Source organism: Pollicipes pollicipes, unplaced genomic scaffold (assembly GCF_011947565.3).
Source record: "Pollicipes pollicipes isolate AB1234 unplaced genomic scaffold, Ppol_2.1 Scaffold_5724;HRSCAF=6776_pilon_pilon_pilon, whole genome shotgun sequence".
Taxonomy (NCBI): domain Eukaryota; kingdom Metazoa; phylum Arthropoda; class Thecostraca; order Pollicipedomorpha; family Pollicipedidae; genus Pollicipes; species Pollicipes pollicipes.
The window spans coordinates 27,277,145-27,292,276 of NW_023596746.1; the positions used below are offsets into that span (position 1 = coordinate 27,277,145).

At 52.2% G+C, this 15,132-nt stretch overlaps 1 protein-coding gene across 1 annotated transcript in view; it reads left to right on the forward strand.

Moving 5' to 3' along the window:
• Positions 1-14,627, forward strand: part of LOC119103792 (LIM/homeobox protein Lhx3) — a 55,715-nt gene extending 41,088 nt beyond the window's left edge. The window contains exons 2-8 of the mRNA XM_037227445.1: positions 263-437; positions 5,668-5,879; positions 6,280-6,448; positions 8,839-8,984; positions 11,321-11,422; positions 11,901-12,026; positions 12,291-14,627. Of these exons, the coding sequence (XP_037083340.1) occupies positions 263-437; positions 5,668-5,879; positions 6,280-6,448; positions 8,839-8,984; positions 11,321-11,422; positions 11,901-12,026; positions 12,291-12,433 (1,073 nt within the window). The 3' untranslated portion in view covers positions 12,434-14,627. The remainder of the gene's footprint in view (positions 1-262; positions 438-5,667; positions 5,880-6,279; positions 6,449-8,838; positions 8,985-11,320; positions 11,423-11,900; positions 12,027-12,290) is intronic.
• The last annotated feature ends 505 nt before the right edge of the window (positions 14,628-15,132 follow it).

Genomic DNA, 15,132 nt, shown 5'->3' on the forward strand with positions numbered 1-15,132 from the left:
CCCATCCCAACTGAGCGCCCCTCCACATCCACCCAGGACAGCAACCCTGCCCATCCCGATTCAGCGCCCCTCCACACCCACCCAGGACAGCACTCTTGCCCATCCCGCCTGAGCGTCCCTGCACGCCCACGCAGGACAGCACCGCCTGGGCGTTCCTCCACACCCGCCCAGGGCAGCACCGCGCCTGAGCGTCCCTCTGAATAAGCCGACGGCAGCACCGCCAGACGGCAGCTCACGTCCACGGCCCGCCTCTCCGTTGCAGCGACGATCCCCAAGTGCGGCGGCTGCGAGAAACCGATCGTGGACCGGTACATCCTGAAAGTGCTGGACCGCTGCTGGCACAGCGCCTGCCTCGTGTGTGCCGACTGCGGCGCAAAGCTGGCCGACAAGTGCTTCGTCCGCTCCGGCCAGGTCTTCTGCAAGGAGGACTTCTTCAGGTCAGTACCGGCTCGCTCCGGCCTGGTCCTCGCGCAAAGAGGACTTCTTCAGGTCAGTACCGGCTCGCTTTGGCCAGGTCCTCGCGCAAGGAGAACTTCTTCAGGTTAGTACTGGCTCGCTCTTGCCAGGTCCTCGCGCAAGGAGAACTTCTTCAGTTCAGTGCCGGCTCGCTCCGGCCAGGTCTTCGCGCATGGAGGACCTTTTCAGGTCGGTAGCGGCCCATCCCCACCGAGTGAGTGCTCTGCAACGGGTCTGAGCACACGTTTCTTGCTTGAAGCTCCATTTAGAGCAAATCAAACAAGCATGTCACCCGTGTTTACAAGGGCGTTGAATGCTGTCCTTAAGCTATGAGCTTCCAGAGATAGGTTCTATATCCATGTCAATGTGATGACATCATAGCCTTGCTGAATGCCTGCGGTAAGCGCTATTTTCGTGACCAGCACGCATTTCAATGCCTACTCAACCTCGTACTACCCAAACACAATTAAACGCCTGCAATGCGCATGCTAAAGCACCCCTGTCAGCGTGCAGGAAATGATCACGAAATATGTCGAACTTGCGGCCGTAACCATAAGGTTGTTGAAAAGTATCAACGCTAACCTTAGGAAAATGATATCAAGACTTGGAAGTGGTGAGTAATTGAACGGTACGTTGTTTAAAAGTGAAGCGAATGGCCTTCAGAATGAGTGTAATTACATTCGGTTTTGTGCGAAGCGTGGTTGCCACAAACTCTCAAGCGAAAGTCGTTGATATTGTGCATGGTACTCAAGTGTTCAGGCACAATGGCGACTCTCGGCAACGCTTCACATCAAAACATAAAACACAGAGACGCGTGCGGCGTTTCCTGCGTTTTACACGCTCATTTACATGTTTTACTCCGCGTACGGCGGAGTAAAACCTGTGAAGATATGTCCCTGACCCCACTTCAGAACATCAGTCCAGCTGATGCTCGAAACCAGCCCCGCGGCTGACGATGCGCGCCCTGAGGCGTTTTAGAGCTGATCCTTTCGCCTTCCTCGGGATCGGAGACTGCTGCTCCTGGTCTTGCGGCTGCTACCGCCACGGGCGGCGAGCGATTTGATGGTTCTGTGTGCAGTGCGTATGTTCCGACATTTATTAGTTCGCTCCTTACATATTCTCTCAGTTTCTTTCTTCTTTTCTAAGCCCAGCTGCTTTACGAGCTGCATTGCAAGTTTGCGGACGTCGTTCCATTGTGCTTCGGCCCAGACGTGAACGTCAAAAAAGGCCTAGCAACATGGCAGATTCCTCACAACGATCCATAGTTTTGCGATAACCACGTGAAAAATCAACGATAGCTCCATATGAATTGACATGTTGAAGGTTTTGGTGACGTGATACTCCTTGAGACACTAACCTACGTAGCCTGTCACTGACGAAGACGCTTCACGCGGAATTCCAGCGACATTTGCCTTGACAGTTTTGACAGCTAAATTTCTACAGTTGGGGAACTGGCAGCTTTAGCTCGCAAGTTAGTGTCGTTGTTTTTTAGTCCGTGCATTAGCAAAGGCAGCTTGGGTCCGAAATACCCGAAATTAACGCTGCTTTTAAGCGAATTGCGCATTTGACGACAATTTACATTTGATGAAAGCCAACGAATGCTTGGAGTAAGTTTGGAAGTCATCTGTCGTGTTGGTCTCCGGAGAGCTGTTTGTGACGCAATTTGAGCCGAATAGAAATCCGGCTTCTCGCGAATTTCGCACACGTAAGGAAATGTGATCTCTAAACAAGCAGCGTAGGTGTAATGACGTTGAGTATCGCAGCCGTTTGAGTCGGCATGGACCAACGCAGACTCGGAGTAGCATGGCCATCAGAAAATATGCCGGAGTTGAAGACAAGTTTTCTTGGGCTTCAAATGTAACAACCCACCAAGCCAATGCAATGTGGTTTCACCCGTAATGCAGGCAACACCACACAACGACATGTGCCGTGAGGGATGAACTGTCCATTCTGCCCATTATGGTGCATGCTTTGTCATAATACGTTATGGCTTTATGTCTTGGTGTCCATCCTGTCCATAATTTATCATAAGTACCGTGCTCTTGTGCCCGTGCTTTGTCTCCCTGCACCATTTGCGTGCTGGTCGAATCGGGTAGGTGCGTCCTATGCTGTCTCATTCATAATCACAACGACGTCCGATGTGGGCATCGCAGGCATGATGCGTCTTTTAAAGCCACCCAGTTTGGTGGTCACAGAGCACTTCACGGGTTGAATCAATCTACGGATTCTTTACCCATCCGCGTGCCGGATTAAATCGGATTGAAAATTTCCACCAAAACACGGATTGGGATCGTACCGGGTTATCAAATTTGCCGGCTCACATGGATTGAGCGGACCAAAAATCAATCAAAGGAAATTATTTATTAAATTGTCCCTCGAACTCTTAATGAAGACATCAACTTAGAAAACAAACTTTAGAACAATACAATACTGTGCTTTCATTTCCAAGCAATGCACAAACAAACCATAGAACATCGCTGGGCTACATATTCCACAAACAAGGTTTCTGGAGAACAGGTCACATTGACGATTTGACTTGAATGAGTGACACTCAGATACCGGTATGAAAACTAGAACCCCCATTCCACCAAGGTAACCAAAATATAGAATGATCTGATACCCTAGTTTATCATAACAAAACTAGCATTCCTACTGATTTTGTCAACAACCCTATTTAAACCCAGTGGGTGACAGTGCATTTTAGAACTGACCAGTAGGGCAAGAGCACGTTTTATTGGTAGAAAGTACGCCACAGAGTTTTCAAATACAAACTGCTGTCTGAGCTAGTTAGAAAGGTTAATTTGATAGCAACACTGTAGTTTCCGTTAACCTAGTCAGTCAGCCAAATTTCTGAGTTTATACCAGCTTCAAATCAAGTATGCAATCTCAACTGATCTGTTCTTCTCGCCTCCTGCTTGCTTGCTTGCTTGTATTCTGCTCCCTCTTGCATAAACTTTGCACAAATTCGACGGCAAAACTGCATTTGCATATCTGTGGTTCTCCTGTAATGATATAGAAGATTCAAACACACTTTACACAGGGTCAGGAACTTAACGTGGGTGAATATGCCACAGACTATTCAATCGCAAAATATTTCATAAGATTAAGAAAAGTTTAAGCGATCACAAGAGCCTTCGGCAAAGGGATGATACGTGTATAAGATGTGAAAGCGCCAGCGGTCATTGTCATTTTTTCGGTCACACAATCATTTTTTATTCGCTGCATAGATGACCCAAGCTGCTTTACGGCCATTGGATGCAAACCACGCGCATATCTTAGTGAAGTGTCAAAGACGATCAATAAACAGCCTGCAATGGCCGGCTGGGCCTTACGGTCAGACGCAAACCTCTGAAGGGATGCGCTTGTCGCGCGGGATGCTACGCCTGCCATGTGCGCTTTTCGGTGACAACCTTTAAACGACCTCGTCTTTCTAAGCTGTTTTGATAGTTGTTAAAGCTCAACTGGATTCGCCTTTAAATGGTCCGCAAGCAAACGTCATTTAAAATCCAATTGGCCTTGAGTGGTGTACCGCGTGCTATGACAGATAAGGAAGAATACGCTACATCTGTTTGGCTTGGCAAGTTGAAAGATTCATACCTACCAAAAAGCTATATCATTTTATCCTTGCTCATCGGCCTGCACGGCTTTTGCGATAGGCCCAATCTCGTAATATTAGTAGTACCATGCATGTAACGAAAGAAGTGCATTGGAGCTGCGCGTGTCAGTTTCAGTCGATAGCGTGCCTTTGCTGTTCGGTACTTTCACACGGATATAGCTTGGCAGAGGTGTACATAAGCTCGTTTTCTGCCGCTGCGACGCGGCGGTCCGTTACATCATTCAGAACCCTTCTAAGTTACGTCATTTTGGGACCAGAGTTACACATAATTATCGCAGCGTCCAAAGGAAAGGAATCCTTCTAAGTTACGTCATTTAGGGACCGGGGTTTCACAGAATTATCACAGCGCCCGAAGGAAAGCATAGAAAAAACGTTTGAATCGGGGGAGCAAAGCCCGCATCCGCCTGCATACTTCCTCCTCAGACGACTTTTGCCGCATTCGTGGATACTGCTGTGCGGTTTTGGCAGTGCGACAGCTTGGTTAGCAACTTATATGAGCATAAGTGAAGATGCGCAGGATGCAAAAATATGCCCAGAACCAACGCATTCTGCATGCGAAGTTGGGATACGCCGCAGTGAATCATGTAACTATGTACACACCTGAACTTCTGGGGTAAGTGTATCCCAAAACACCATGTGGTTAATGAGAGAAGGCGTTCAAGGCGCACCGGATATGCAGCCCGGGGTGGAGAGCATTCAGAATAGATGGCCCCTCGATAACGTTAAAACGGGCTTCTTTTAATGAGCAATATAATGCGGTTTAAAATCGTTTCAATCAAAGCGCTGTTCAGGCTGTCACGTCTGCTATGCCGTATTCTCTACCCATGTATGCGCTACATTAAAAGCGCTGTTAAGGCTGCCACGCTTGCCATGTCGTATTCTCTAGCCATGTACGCGCTACATTTAAAGCGCTGTTAAGGGTGTCACGCCTGCCATGTCGTATTCTCTAGCCATGTACGCGCTTCATTAGAAGGATAATTTAAGGCGGTTCTGGAGGGATGACTGACTCGAAAGCAGAACTGTATGTAGAATGTTGCCATGCCTCTGTGCGCATGCAGCTGAAGACGACGCTACGTTAGTTTGCACTGAGTGTGCGCACGAGATACTGAAATGCATTGCCGATCATCGTTTTCTCCACTCATTCGAATTACGACGAAATGTGGCGCTGTCCTGTGATTTGCCATATATGCTAACTGCCAATTTTACATCTTCTGCTAATGCGTAGCTAACATCTTCTGCCAATGCGTAATTTTACATATTCTGACAATGCATAATTTTGCATCATCTGCTTATGCGTGATGTGACATCATCTGCTGATGCGTAATTTTGCATCTTCTGCTGACAGATAACTTTACTTAAGTCTGTTGGAGGCAACCGCACTGTTCAACTCTCGCCACATTCCTAGAGCAGTTCGCGTTCCCGACGGTGAACGGTCGTATCATCGTCGCCCGCTTGCCTAAGTGACTCCTCTCAATGGGCACCGACAACACGCGTGCTCTCAGCTCGCCACATGGTGCTCACACCCACCGTCTGCCTTTCGTTCCGACATGCGGGGTCAGCTGGCCTGGCCTGGCCTGACCTCTGGCTGCCCGCAGGCGGTACGGGGCTAAGTGCTCGGGCTGCGACGCCGGCATCCCACCCGACCAGGTGGTTCGTCGGGCCCAGGACAACGTGTACCACCTGAGCTGCTTCGTGTGCGTCCTGTGCAGCGGCCAGCTGAACACCGGCGATGAGTTCTACCTCACCGAGGACGGCAAGCTCGTCTGCAAGGACGACTACCAGCAGGCCAAGCAGCGCGGCGACACAGGTGGGTGGCGCCGCGGGTCAGGAGAGGGGACCCTACTGCAGACCGGACCTGAGGGGTTCTCCGAACCGCTCCCGCGAAGACCAGGCAGGCACGCCGCGAGCCGCCCAGCTCACCGCGGGGAGGGCATGGGACGGAGAGGCACCGGGCACGGAGCAGATAATACGCGTGCTCAGATCAGCTGCAGCACGCGGAGCGGCCATGCCCGATGTCTTTAGCTACCGGAACACCAGTCCCGCAGCCGTCAGCGGTAGCCTGTGGGCTGCTGTTCTCCAGCTTCTGAACAGTCTTCATGCCGTCTTCAGCGGCCCGTCTGTCTGGGCCGCCGCGCGCCTGTCGTGGCACCCCACCTGGTCGGCGGCGAGGACCGCTGGCCACACCTGACACCTCGCTGTGTCCACAGAGACCGACTCGACCAACAAACGGCCGCGCACCACCATCACGGCCAAGCAGCTGGAGACGCTGAAGGTGGCCTACAACAACAGCAGCAAGCCGGCCCGGCACGTTCGCGAACAACTCAGCCAGGAAACGGGCCTGGACATGCGGGTCGTCCAGGTCTGGTTCCAGAACAGGTCAGTGTGCCGTGGGACTGGCCAGCGCAGGCAGCGCTTCCGGCTGGATTGGGCGGGCGTGGTCTGATGACGGCGCGATGGTCTGATGACGGCGCGATGGTCTGATGACGGCGCGATGGTCTGATGACGGCGCGATGTTCTGATGACGGCGCGATGGTCTGATGACGGCGCGATGGTCTGATGACGGCGCGATGGTCTGATGACGGCGCGATGGTCTGATGACGGCACGATGGTCTGATGACGGCGCGATGGTCTGATGACGGCACGATGGTCTGATGACGGCGCGATGGTCTGATGACGGCACGATGGTCTGATGACGACGCGATGGTCTGATGACGGCGCGATGGTCTGATGACGACGCGATGGTCTGATGACGGCGCGGTGGTCTGATGACGGCGCGATGGTCTGATGACGGCGCGGTGGTCTGATGACGGCGCGGTGGTCTGATGACGGCGCGGTGGTCTGATGACGGCGCGGTGGTCTGATGACGGCGCGATGGTCTGGTGACGGCGCAACTCCGTGTGTGCTTGCAACCCTGCCCATGTGATAGCCTGGAAGTGCTGCGGCATACTGCCCCCCCCCCCCCTCCCATTCCCTCCTCCGCCTCCCCCAACGGGAGAAGCCGTCATAACCTTGGTCAGCTTGGTGCGGCAAACGGAAAGCATGCCTTCAGGCCCTTAAGCTACGTAAGAGAGCTGCATGGCACTGGTTGGCTCTGCTGTCAGGCAGCAGCTAACAATCGGCGCATGGTGAACTCAGCGAATAGGTCTAGCAAGGTCCTGCCGTACATTTACATGGATCGCTCGTTCGGCGACCATTACGAGCATGATGTTCTGCTTGTCGGCGGCGTTTTCCATTTTCTCTCGATGTTTTTGCAACGACGCCCGCCTAATCGCACTGCCCGGTCGTGGAGCTTCCCTACGGCTGCGTTTTCATCAATCCGCGGCGTGTTTTCTGGCTTCCGGCCTTTCAGCCCGGCCCTCTGAATCCGTCTCCATGGCAACGCCGTCCTCTGCTGAATGAGCGGTCTCTCGTTTGGCCAGATGTACCGGTAGAAAACCCACTGATTAATTGAGAAAATCCTCTGGTTGTATGGTTCGCAATTCCGTTGTGGGCTGGTATATTGGAGACAGCCATTTAAAAAAAAATGTCTGATGGTCTGAAAATACCTTCATCTTTATAATTGTGCCAGATCATGTGCGTCTTGCTCGCCGAGCTCCGGCATTGCCTCTTTTTAAGAGCCATACCTGCAGAACGGAATGACAAACTCCCTGCGGTTGTCAATTCTGGAAAAAAACTGCCCTGTGAACCAGCTTTTTCTAGCTTTTGAGACAATTGAATTAGGTTAAAGGAAGCATGTTACCTTTTTGTACTTTTCACTTATTGTTAGATCAGACGCGTGCAATCTGATCAGTGATACCAGTTTTCTCTGAATCCTTCTGAATAGTTCAGAATTTTGATTTTGAAGTTGCCGATCCTGCGGGAGAAATCTCATGGGACTCTCTGATCATCACTATGGAAGTTATACATTTAAGTTGCGTTGATTTTTCCAACGAATACGTTCTGTTATGTTTGCAACACACTTCTTTGTCAAATGTTTGTATAATCTATGTTACGAAAGTTTGAAACTCTCTTAGACAAAAAGGTATGCGAGCATGAAGCTTTTATCCTGCAAGTTCAACGAAACGTTATACGATGGCTTTGATTTCTCTATCAAACTGCAGTGGCTCTTTTCGAAGCACACTTTGGCTTATGGAAACGGAGTAGCACATAGCCTGTAGTGACGCACTGGTTGAAACTTCGACCAATGCGCTTCTTGGCAACTGGCCCTCGACGTCCGCTGTGCCAATCGCAACCGTTCGTTTCTCCTGACGTCATTCAGTAACACCTGACAGTAACCACCCCTCCAGCTGATTCTACCGTCGTCATGACTACGGCTGTCGCGACCACGGGGTAGAAGTTTAGTGCTGTTACAAAGCGTTGACAGCGTACTTTCGGCTCGAAAATAATTGAACTTTGTATCCTTATTATGTCTCGATGGCGCTACACTGGCACTGCCCAGTGCTATCATTTAGGCTTAACTGGTGCTGAGGTTTCACTAGAGCACGTTTTTGTAATATGTCCCAAAGGTGGAGCATCCCATTAAAGACATTCTCCACTGGGTGAATCCATTGGCTTATGTCATGTACCTACCATTATATTTAATGCGTTTCGTATACCATTCGCATCGTCGCTGTCCTTGATCCTCATGGTTATAGGTCTAGGACAATTACGCGATTTTCGATTCGCTCAGCGTTCGCCTCTCTGAAGAGATAAGAGCGATGAGTACCCGAACACGACAGGCCCCAAAGCCGCCCCATGTTACCCTCGCCCGCGTCCCTGTTGGCCAGGCGAGCCAAGGAGAAGCGGCTGAAGAAGGATGCCGGCCGGTCACGCTGGGGCCAGTACTTCCGAAACATGAAGCCGGGCGACAAACGACGCGCGGGCGAGAAGACGTCCGAGTCGGACGACGACACCGTCTACAACAACAACGACGGTGAGCTGCCGCGGTGGCCATCCTGAGCGGACGGACTAATTGTCTGATTGTCTGATGTCTGATGGTCTGATTGTCTGATTGTCTGCCCGTCCGTCCCCCCGCTTGTCTTCTGACGAGCGACGGATGAACCGACGTAGTCGGGCAAACAGGTACTTCCGAAGCATGCAACCGGGTGAGAGACGGCGTGCTGTTTCTCGCCCGGTGCCTTACAAACCTCCCGAAGCATTGTCTTACACCATGCTCCCAGGTGGAATGGGCCATCAGTCCATTCAAGTATCATGTTTTGTTTTGATAATTCAATATTTCTGTCTGTCCGCCTGTCCGTCTGTCTGTCTGTCTGTCTGTCTGTTTGTTTGTCTGTCTGTCTGTCTGTTTGTTTGTCTGTCTGTCTGTCTGCATCTCGGTCTGTCTTTATGCGTGCATGCATACATGTTTGTACAAATGTGTGTTTATCTGTTTGTCTCTGACTAACATAAATGTTTTATTTATGAAAATTTGCGCACATAATCAAACATCTTGGATAAAATAATTATAATGTTCAGTTAAATACCGTCCTCTAAATCATTCGCCCAGCTATACCTGTGCTTGTTAGTTGGCTGCCACTTAAATTAATATCCCTACGCAATGCAGCCATATATAGCGGCATTAGCTTTCGGTTAGATTACCCTGGAGCGTTTTTCTGGCGCTGCACCGAGGGCTCGTTAAGTGCCGCCTGAGCCTCCCTCCCTTCCCGCCGGCTTTGGCCATTTTTCCAGCCGCTTTCCTCTTTATCTCGCGGGATTAGGAAAACTATTAACAAATTGACTGCAACGCAGAATGGGTGGAGCCGGGGGAGCTGGGATGACATGGTGGCGATGCATCATAAATTCGCGGCTCAGCCGGGGTGGCGGGCTGGGGCGGTGGGAGGGATCAATGCCGGTGCCCCTGGCGTGGGCCCGGTCGGCGGAGCGAGCGGCGCCGCCAGCGGACACACATGCCGGCCGTCGTCGCCCGCGTGGCGGCCCGTCGCCCCGGTCGCCGGGGACGTCAGCACAGCCGGTCGGGATCGGAGCGGGGCTTCCAGGCCATTGGTGCCGCGGAGGGGAGCGGAGCGACGGAGACGGGGTCGCGCTCGCGAACAGAGCGGCAGGTGGTGCGGAGAGGAGACGATGCGCGAGAGGAAATGGGTGTGCTACTGAGCATATGTGGAGGCAGTAGCGCGGAAAAAAAACATGGGGCCTCAGTATGTTAGGTGAAGGGTTCGTAGTGTAGAGCAGGCAGAATTTTAATCTCTTGAACAGAAAGATAATACGGAAGTTCAAATCAACGAAACAAAAATCACCAACACTCACAGAAAATTCAAAACTTGGTGATGGAAATCACATTTAAAGTAGGATTCTAGTCACGAGTTAGGCTGCTTATCATAGTTGGCACCCTAGTCTGAATATAGCTCCAACACCTTTGTTTGGACCATGTGGGATAGAAACGTAGGCCAATAAACGCGAGAAGAAAGCGGTGTGAGAAGCATAAGAGCAATAGATACCCATGTCATGGAAATGCATGCTGACAATAACGTAGTCGACAGATAATACAAAACAAAGCAGGAGACGTCCGTAAAGCAAGAACTACGTCTAACCGGGGCACGTAGCACCGGCAAACCCTCATGCCACGTAGGCCATCCAATCAATCAATTGACCCCGCAGGGAAGTCACGGCCCGCTTAAGTCAAATGATACACGAGTGACTGGGGGTTCTCCCTGCAAGCGACTGAGTCACCCTCCATTAGAGGTCCCGCGGGATTTGCAGCTTTTACCGCTGCCGCCTTCCTGCGCGTGGAATTGATTTGCTCGGCCAACCCCTTCACCCGGTGGACCAATAAAGCAGAGTATAACATTTGAGCGATGCCGTTGGTAAATTGGTCCATTTGTAAGGCACGATGGCGGTGGGGCGACAAGCGAGCTCCTCACGCCTCTCCGCCTATCGGCCCGCCGGAGGGGGATCGGAGGCGGCTGTATAGCTGGCAGGGTAGAACGTGCATCTCCGCCTCTGTCGATAGGCCTGCTGCACGAGCTTGTCTTTGAAAACGTTTTCAGCAGCGGGAGCTACTTAACTATATGGCGCCCTAGGCTAGCCGACAAACCAGAGGATCTTGCGTTTTTTGCGTTTGTTTTTTTCTGTTTACTGTTATTTTCGTGAAGTCGCGTGCACCGCGCGCATAGACGCGGAAAGTTCCGACCTAACGTCCTCGCACGTGGCTCATTGCACGGCTTCCTTGCCGGGATGTCCGGCTGCCGCGCGCGCTGCTCTGGCAGCAGCTCCGCCGTGTCGGCTGACTCGTCACGTGACCACCGTCTACAGACGAGCTGACGATCGACTACCCGCACACGCCCAGCTCGTGCGACATGGAGCCGGGCCAGGTGGTCAGTCCGCACGTGCCACACCCGCACCATTTCCTGCACGGTGAGTGGCACGCGGCGGCGGGCGGTTGCCGAGTGGTTCAGCCGCCGGCTCGTGGTCGGAGGGCTGGGCTCGATCCCGCCGCTGATCTGCATAAGGCTTGGTTTTCACCAGGGTGGAAGACGTTTGTGATCTTGAAACTTCATGCATCGATGGAGTATACCGCAGTTAATAAGTGTTGGTCGGAGCCGCCATCAGCAGTGGTATGTATTTGTCTAATGCGGCTGATCAACATAGGATCAATGTAGAGCAGCTACAGTGCAACATGACAAAGCTCCGAAAATCCCCAATGTTCTACTTCGTGAGACAAGATCAAACGGCTTTCAGCTTCCTCTCGTCCAGATTGCTTCTGCACGCCGAGTGAATGTCAGCACCAGCCACGATCGCGAACGGCACCACGTCGTGACCACAGTCAACACGTCTCACGTCGCCCCTTCCCCTCCCCCACTCTGGGCTGACACGAGCGTTGGCGTTTCCCCAGGTCCCAGCACGCCGCCGTACAACCTGCCCGGGAACGGCTCTCCGGGCCCCGGTCACCGGCTGCCCATGCCGGCCGCCGTCTTCCCGTCGTACGGCGACGGCGGCGTCCAGTTCCCGCCGCACCTCGGTGCGTGGCCAGCGGTGCCGGCGCGGGGACACGGAGGACGAGATGGGGGAGGGCGCGCGGCTGCTATGAGCCCTTGGGACCAGAGATGCATGAACCACCGTGGCCTACGTGATATGTCGAGAACTGAGATAAGCGATTTCAAAATCGGTTTTGGCTAACGGTTGCTGGTCGGAGGTCTGCCGGTAGCCGGTCGGGGGTCTGACGGTGGCCGGTCGGCGTTCTGACGGTGGCCGGTCAGGGGTCTGACGGTAGCCCTATTGACAGGTCGGCCGGGCCCTCTGCCGCCGCCACACATGGCCGGCGAGCTTAGCAGCGCCTCCAGCACTGCCGGCTATCCCGAGTTCCCGCCCAGCCCCGAGTCCTGGCTGGGCGAGGTGGAGGCGGCGCCACCGGCGCACCCCTACTGACGCCAGCTGGCCAGACCTCGCTGAGAGCTGGCCTGCAACTGGTGACCGGAGTCGGGTCAGCCCAGCTCCTGGTGACCAGTGTCAGGTCAGCCGTGCCCCTGGTGACCGGGGTCAAGTCAGCCGGGCCCCGGCCGCCTCTGGTGACTGAGGTCAGGTCAGCCGGACTCCGCCGCCGCTCCAGAGAGCGACAGCGGCACCGAGGAGACAGGTGGGAGGTGGAGACGCCGCCACACGCGGCACTCAGCACCCGAACAGACCCTGACGCGCGGACGGTGGCGCTCCACGGTCCGGCACGCCGCAAAAAGTCGGAGACATTGGCAGTGACGCCCGACGTCAGCCTGCGGCAAACGGTGCCGCAGGCGCGCTGCCACGGCGACGGCAGCGGCGGCGCGAAACGGCACAGGGGACGCTTGAAGTGCGCGGCGCCGTGGCGGGAGTAGCCCGCTGAGGCCGGGGCCTGCCAGCTCCGTCCCCGGTCAGCAGCAGCCGGTGCATGTCCTGTCGCCTGTTTGTGATGTGTGTCGTGTGTTAGACCTGCTCAGGCAGCTGCGCCGGGTACGGGCGCGGAGTCATGGCCTTAGGATTCATGCGGCACTGGTGGGGCGCTCCAGCCGTCGGCAGGGACGCAGAGATGCGGCACGGTGGCCGAGTTTCGTTTTGATACCGTGTGACCCTACGCACATATAAGTTAACTGCGGCTGCTGCCCACTGCATCTTTTCCTGTTTTAGCCGGCTCTTCATTACACTGCGATCGTTTGTGTGCACAGACACTGAGATGTGCTTGCAACGTGCTGCATACACAATGCCCATTTGGCACTATACGGGATGGAGCACTAGTCACGAGTGCCACAGTATTACGCAAGAATTTGCACAACCACATAATGTTTGTTGTCAATTAATCTATCATTAGCAGATTTGTCTATGAGAGAACGTTGGTTTGACATTTGCAGTCGGTTGCAAAGTCCAGAAATGCAACGGATTGCCACAAAGTGGTGTCATCGAAAGCGTGTTACATTAAATGCCTTATTTATTTCATTCATGAAACCATTTCATCTATAGGTTGTATTTGATGATAAGGGCGTGTGACTTATTCGGCACGTCGTATTACGCCACCCAATTTGCGTCATCACAAAGGCAATCACGACATCCATACGACCTGTACAGTCTAGTCAGATATAGTTAATATTAAAGATGCGCGAGGTGTATTTTTCTCCCTCTTTTCATAGAATTTAAGAGCCACATACAAATAACAAGTTCTTGGTTCGTGACTAAACGCCACATCCTATTTTAGCAGCGCTAAATTGTTTCTGCCGAAATCGAATTTTGACAGCCAGCGATATGGTATTTGGCTGGAGCTAAATCGCCTCTGAGGTCTCATAGCGGTGTTCACAACGCAAAATAATTGAACACTGAACGTATGCGCGGAGCATGCGCTCTGACGTGCCCGGAACAAATAAATACACGATCTGTTTAATGACGTGCGTTCACAAACATCGTTTGCACACACGGATGGCAAGAGTCAGAAACGGAAGCCATATCTTCCAAGACACAATGTTTTTGTGGGCGTTGTTTTTTTTAACGTTTCAGACGAGTATATAACGTGCTCTATATTATAACATGAATGACTTCATCCAACGACTACACAGCGGTCGGTGCGTCATGGAAGTATAGCTTTTTCTACATACATCAAACAGACCTCTTCGGACAGTCTGTGAATTCATTGAGCACAAACTGGGAAACTTGATGGATCTGAAGCATTCACCCTGAATTCCGTCATCGTCTGCATCAGCATGTTTCATTTATGTTTATATCGATTCACTATGACATCGGCCTCCTTGTAGCCATGAAGCGTCACAGGGCTTTGAAGCTTGCAAACATTGGGACGTCCCTGTGCGACGGAGACCGCTGTTCAAGCGTCTCCGCCCCGCGTCTCCTATTGATTTCTAGCTGTCATATCATGTACCGATTCCGAGGTACAGGAGTCGACTGTAGCCTAGTGGTCCTCTGTTTTCGCAGCACCATAATTCCTGATGAGTGGGTCGGCAATACCTGTAGTGGACGTCAATTGTGCGTTTGTTCCAGCATATTCATGGAGTGTACTGAGGTGTGTGTAATGTTCATGCATGAGCTTGTTGTTGAGCGAGCCACGTCTGTCGCACGATGCTTGCCAACAATAAAGCGGGAGGATGTGTGATGGCTGTTTTCATCGCTCTCTGCTGTGGCGGTCACGGCGGGATCATTGACTGTCTGGTTTATCTGAAATCATAAGAAATCAATCGAGACGCGTTCTAGGCAATAAGTGTTCATAGTGCAGCGCCTTTTCCTTTCATGGATCAGTGCATACACGGCTATAGCCGGGAGTCCAGGGCCCGGTCTCTGCGGGCCACCGCACCACTTAAGTGGACTGTACTGGCTGAACGTGGCGTCGGTTGAAGAGGAGCCGCACATACTGGTCACAGAGTTCAAGATATCATCCACTATATCCACTATGCATCATATATATATATATATATATATATATATATATATATATATATATATATATATATATAGCTGTTCTCGTCCTGCCTCTATTGTTTACCTCATCAACGTACGTTGCTTTGTCCAAAATAACCAGCCCTTTATATTTTTCATTCGGTTTCATAATCATGCCTTCATTCCTTTTCAACAATGTTAAACCTTATCGTTCCACTTTTCTT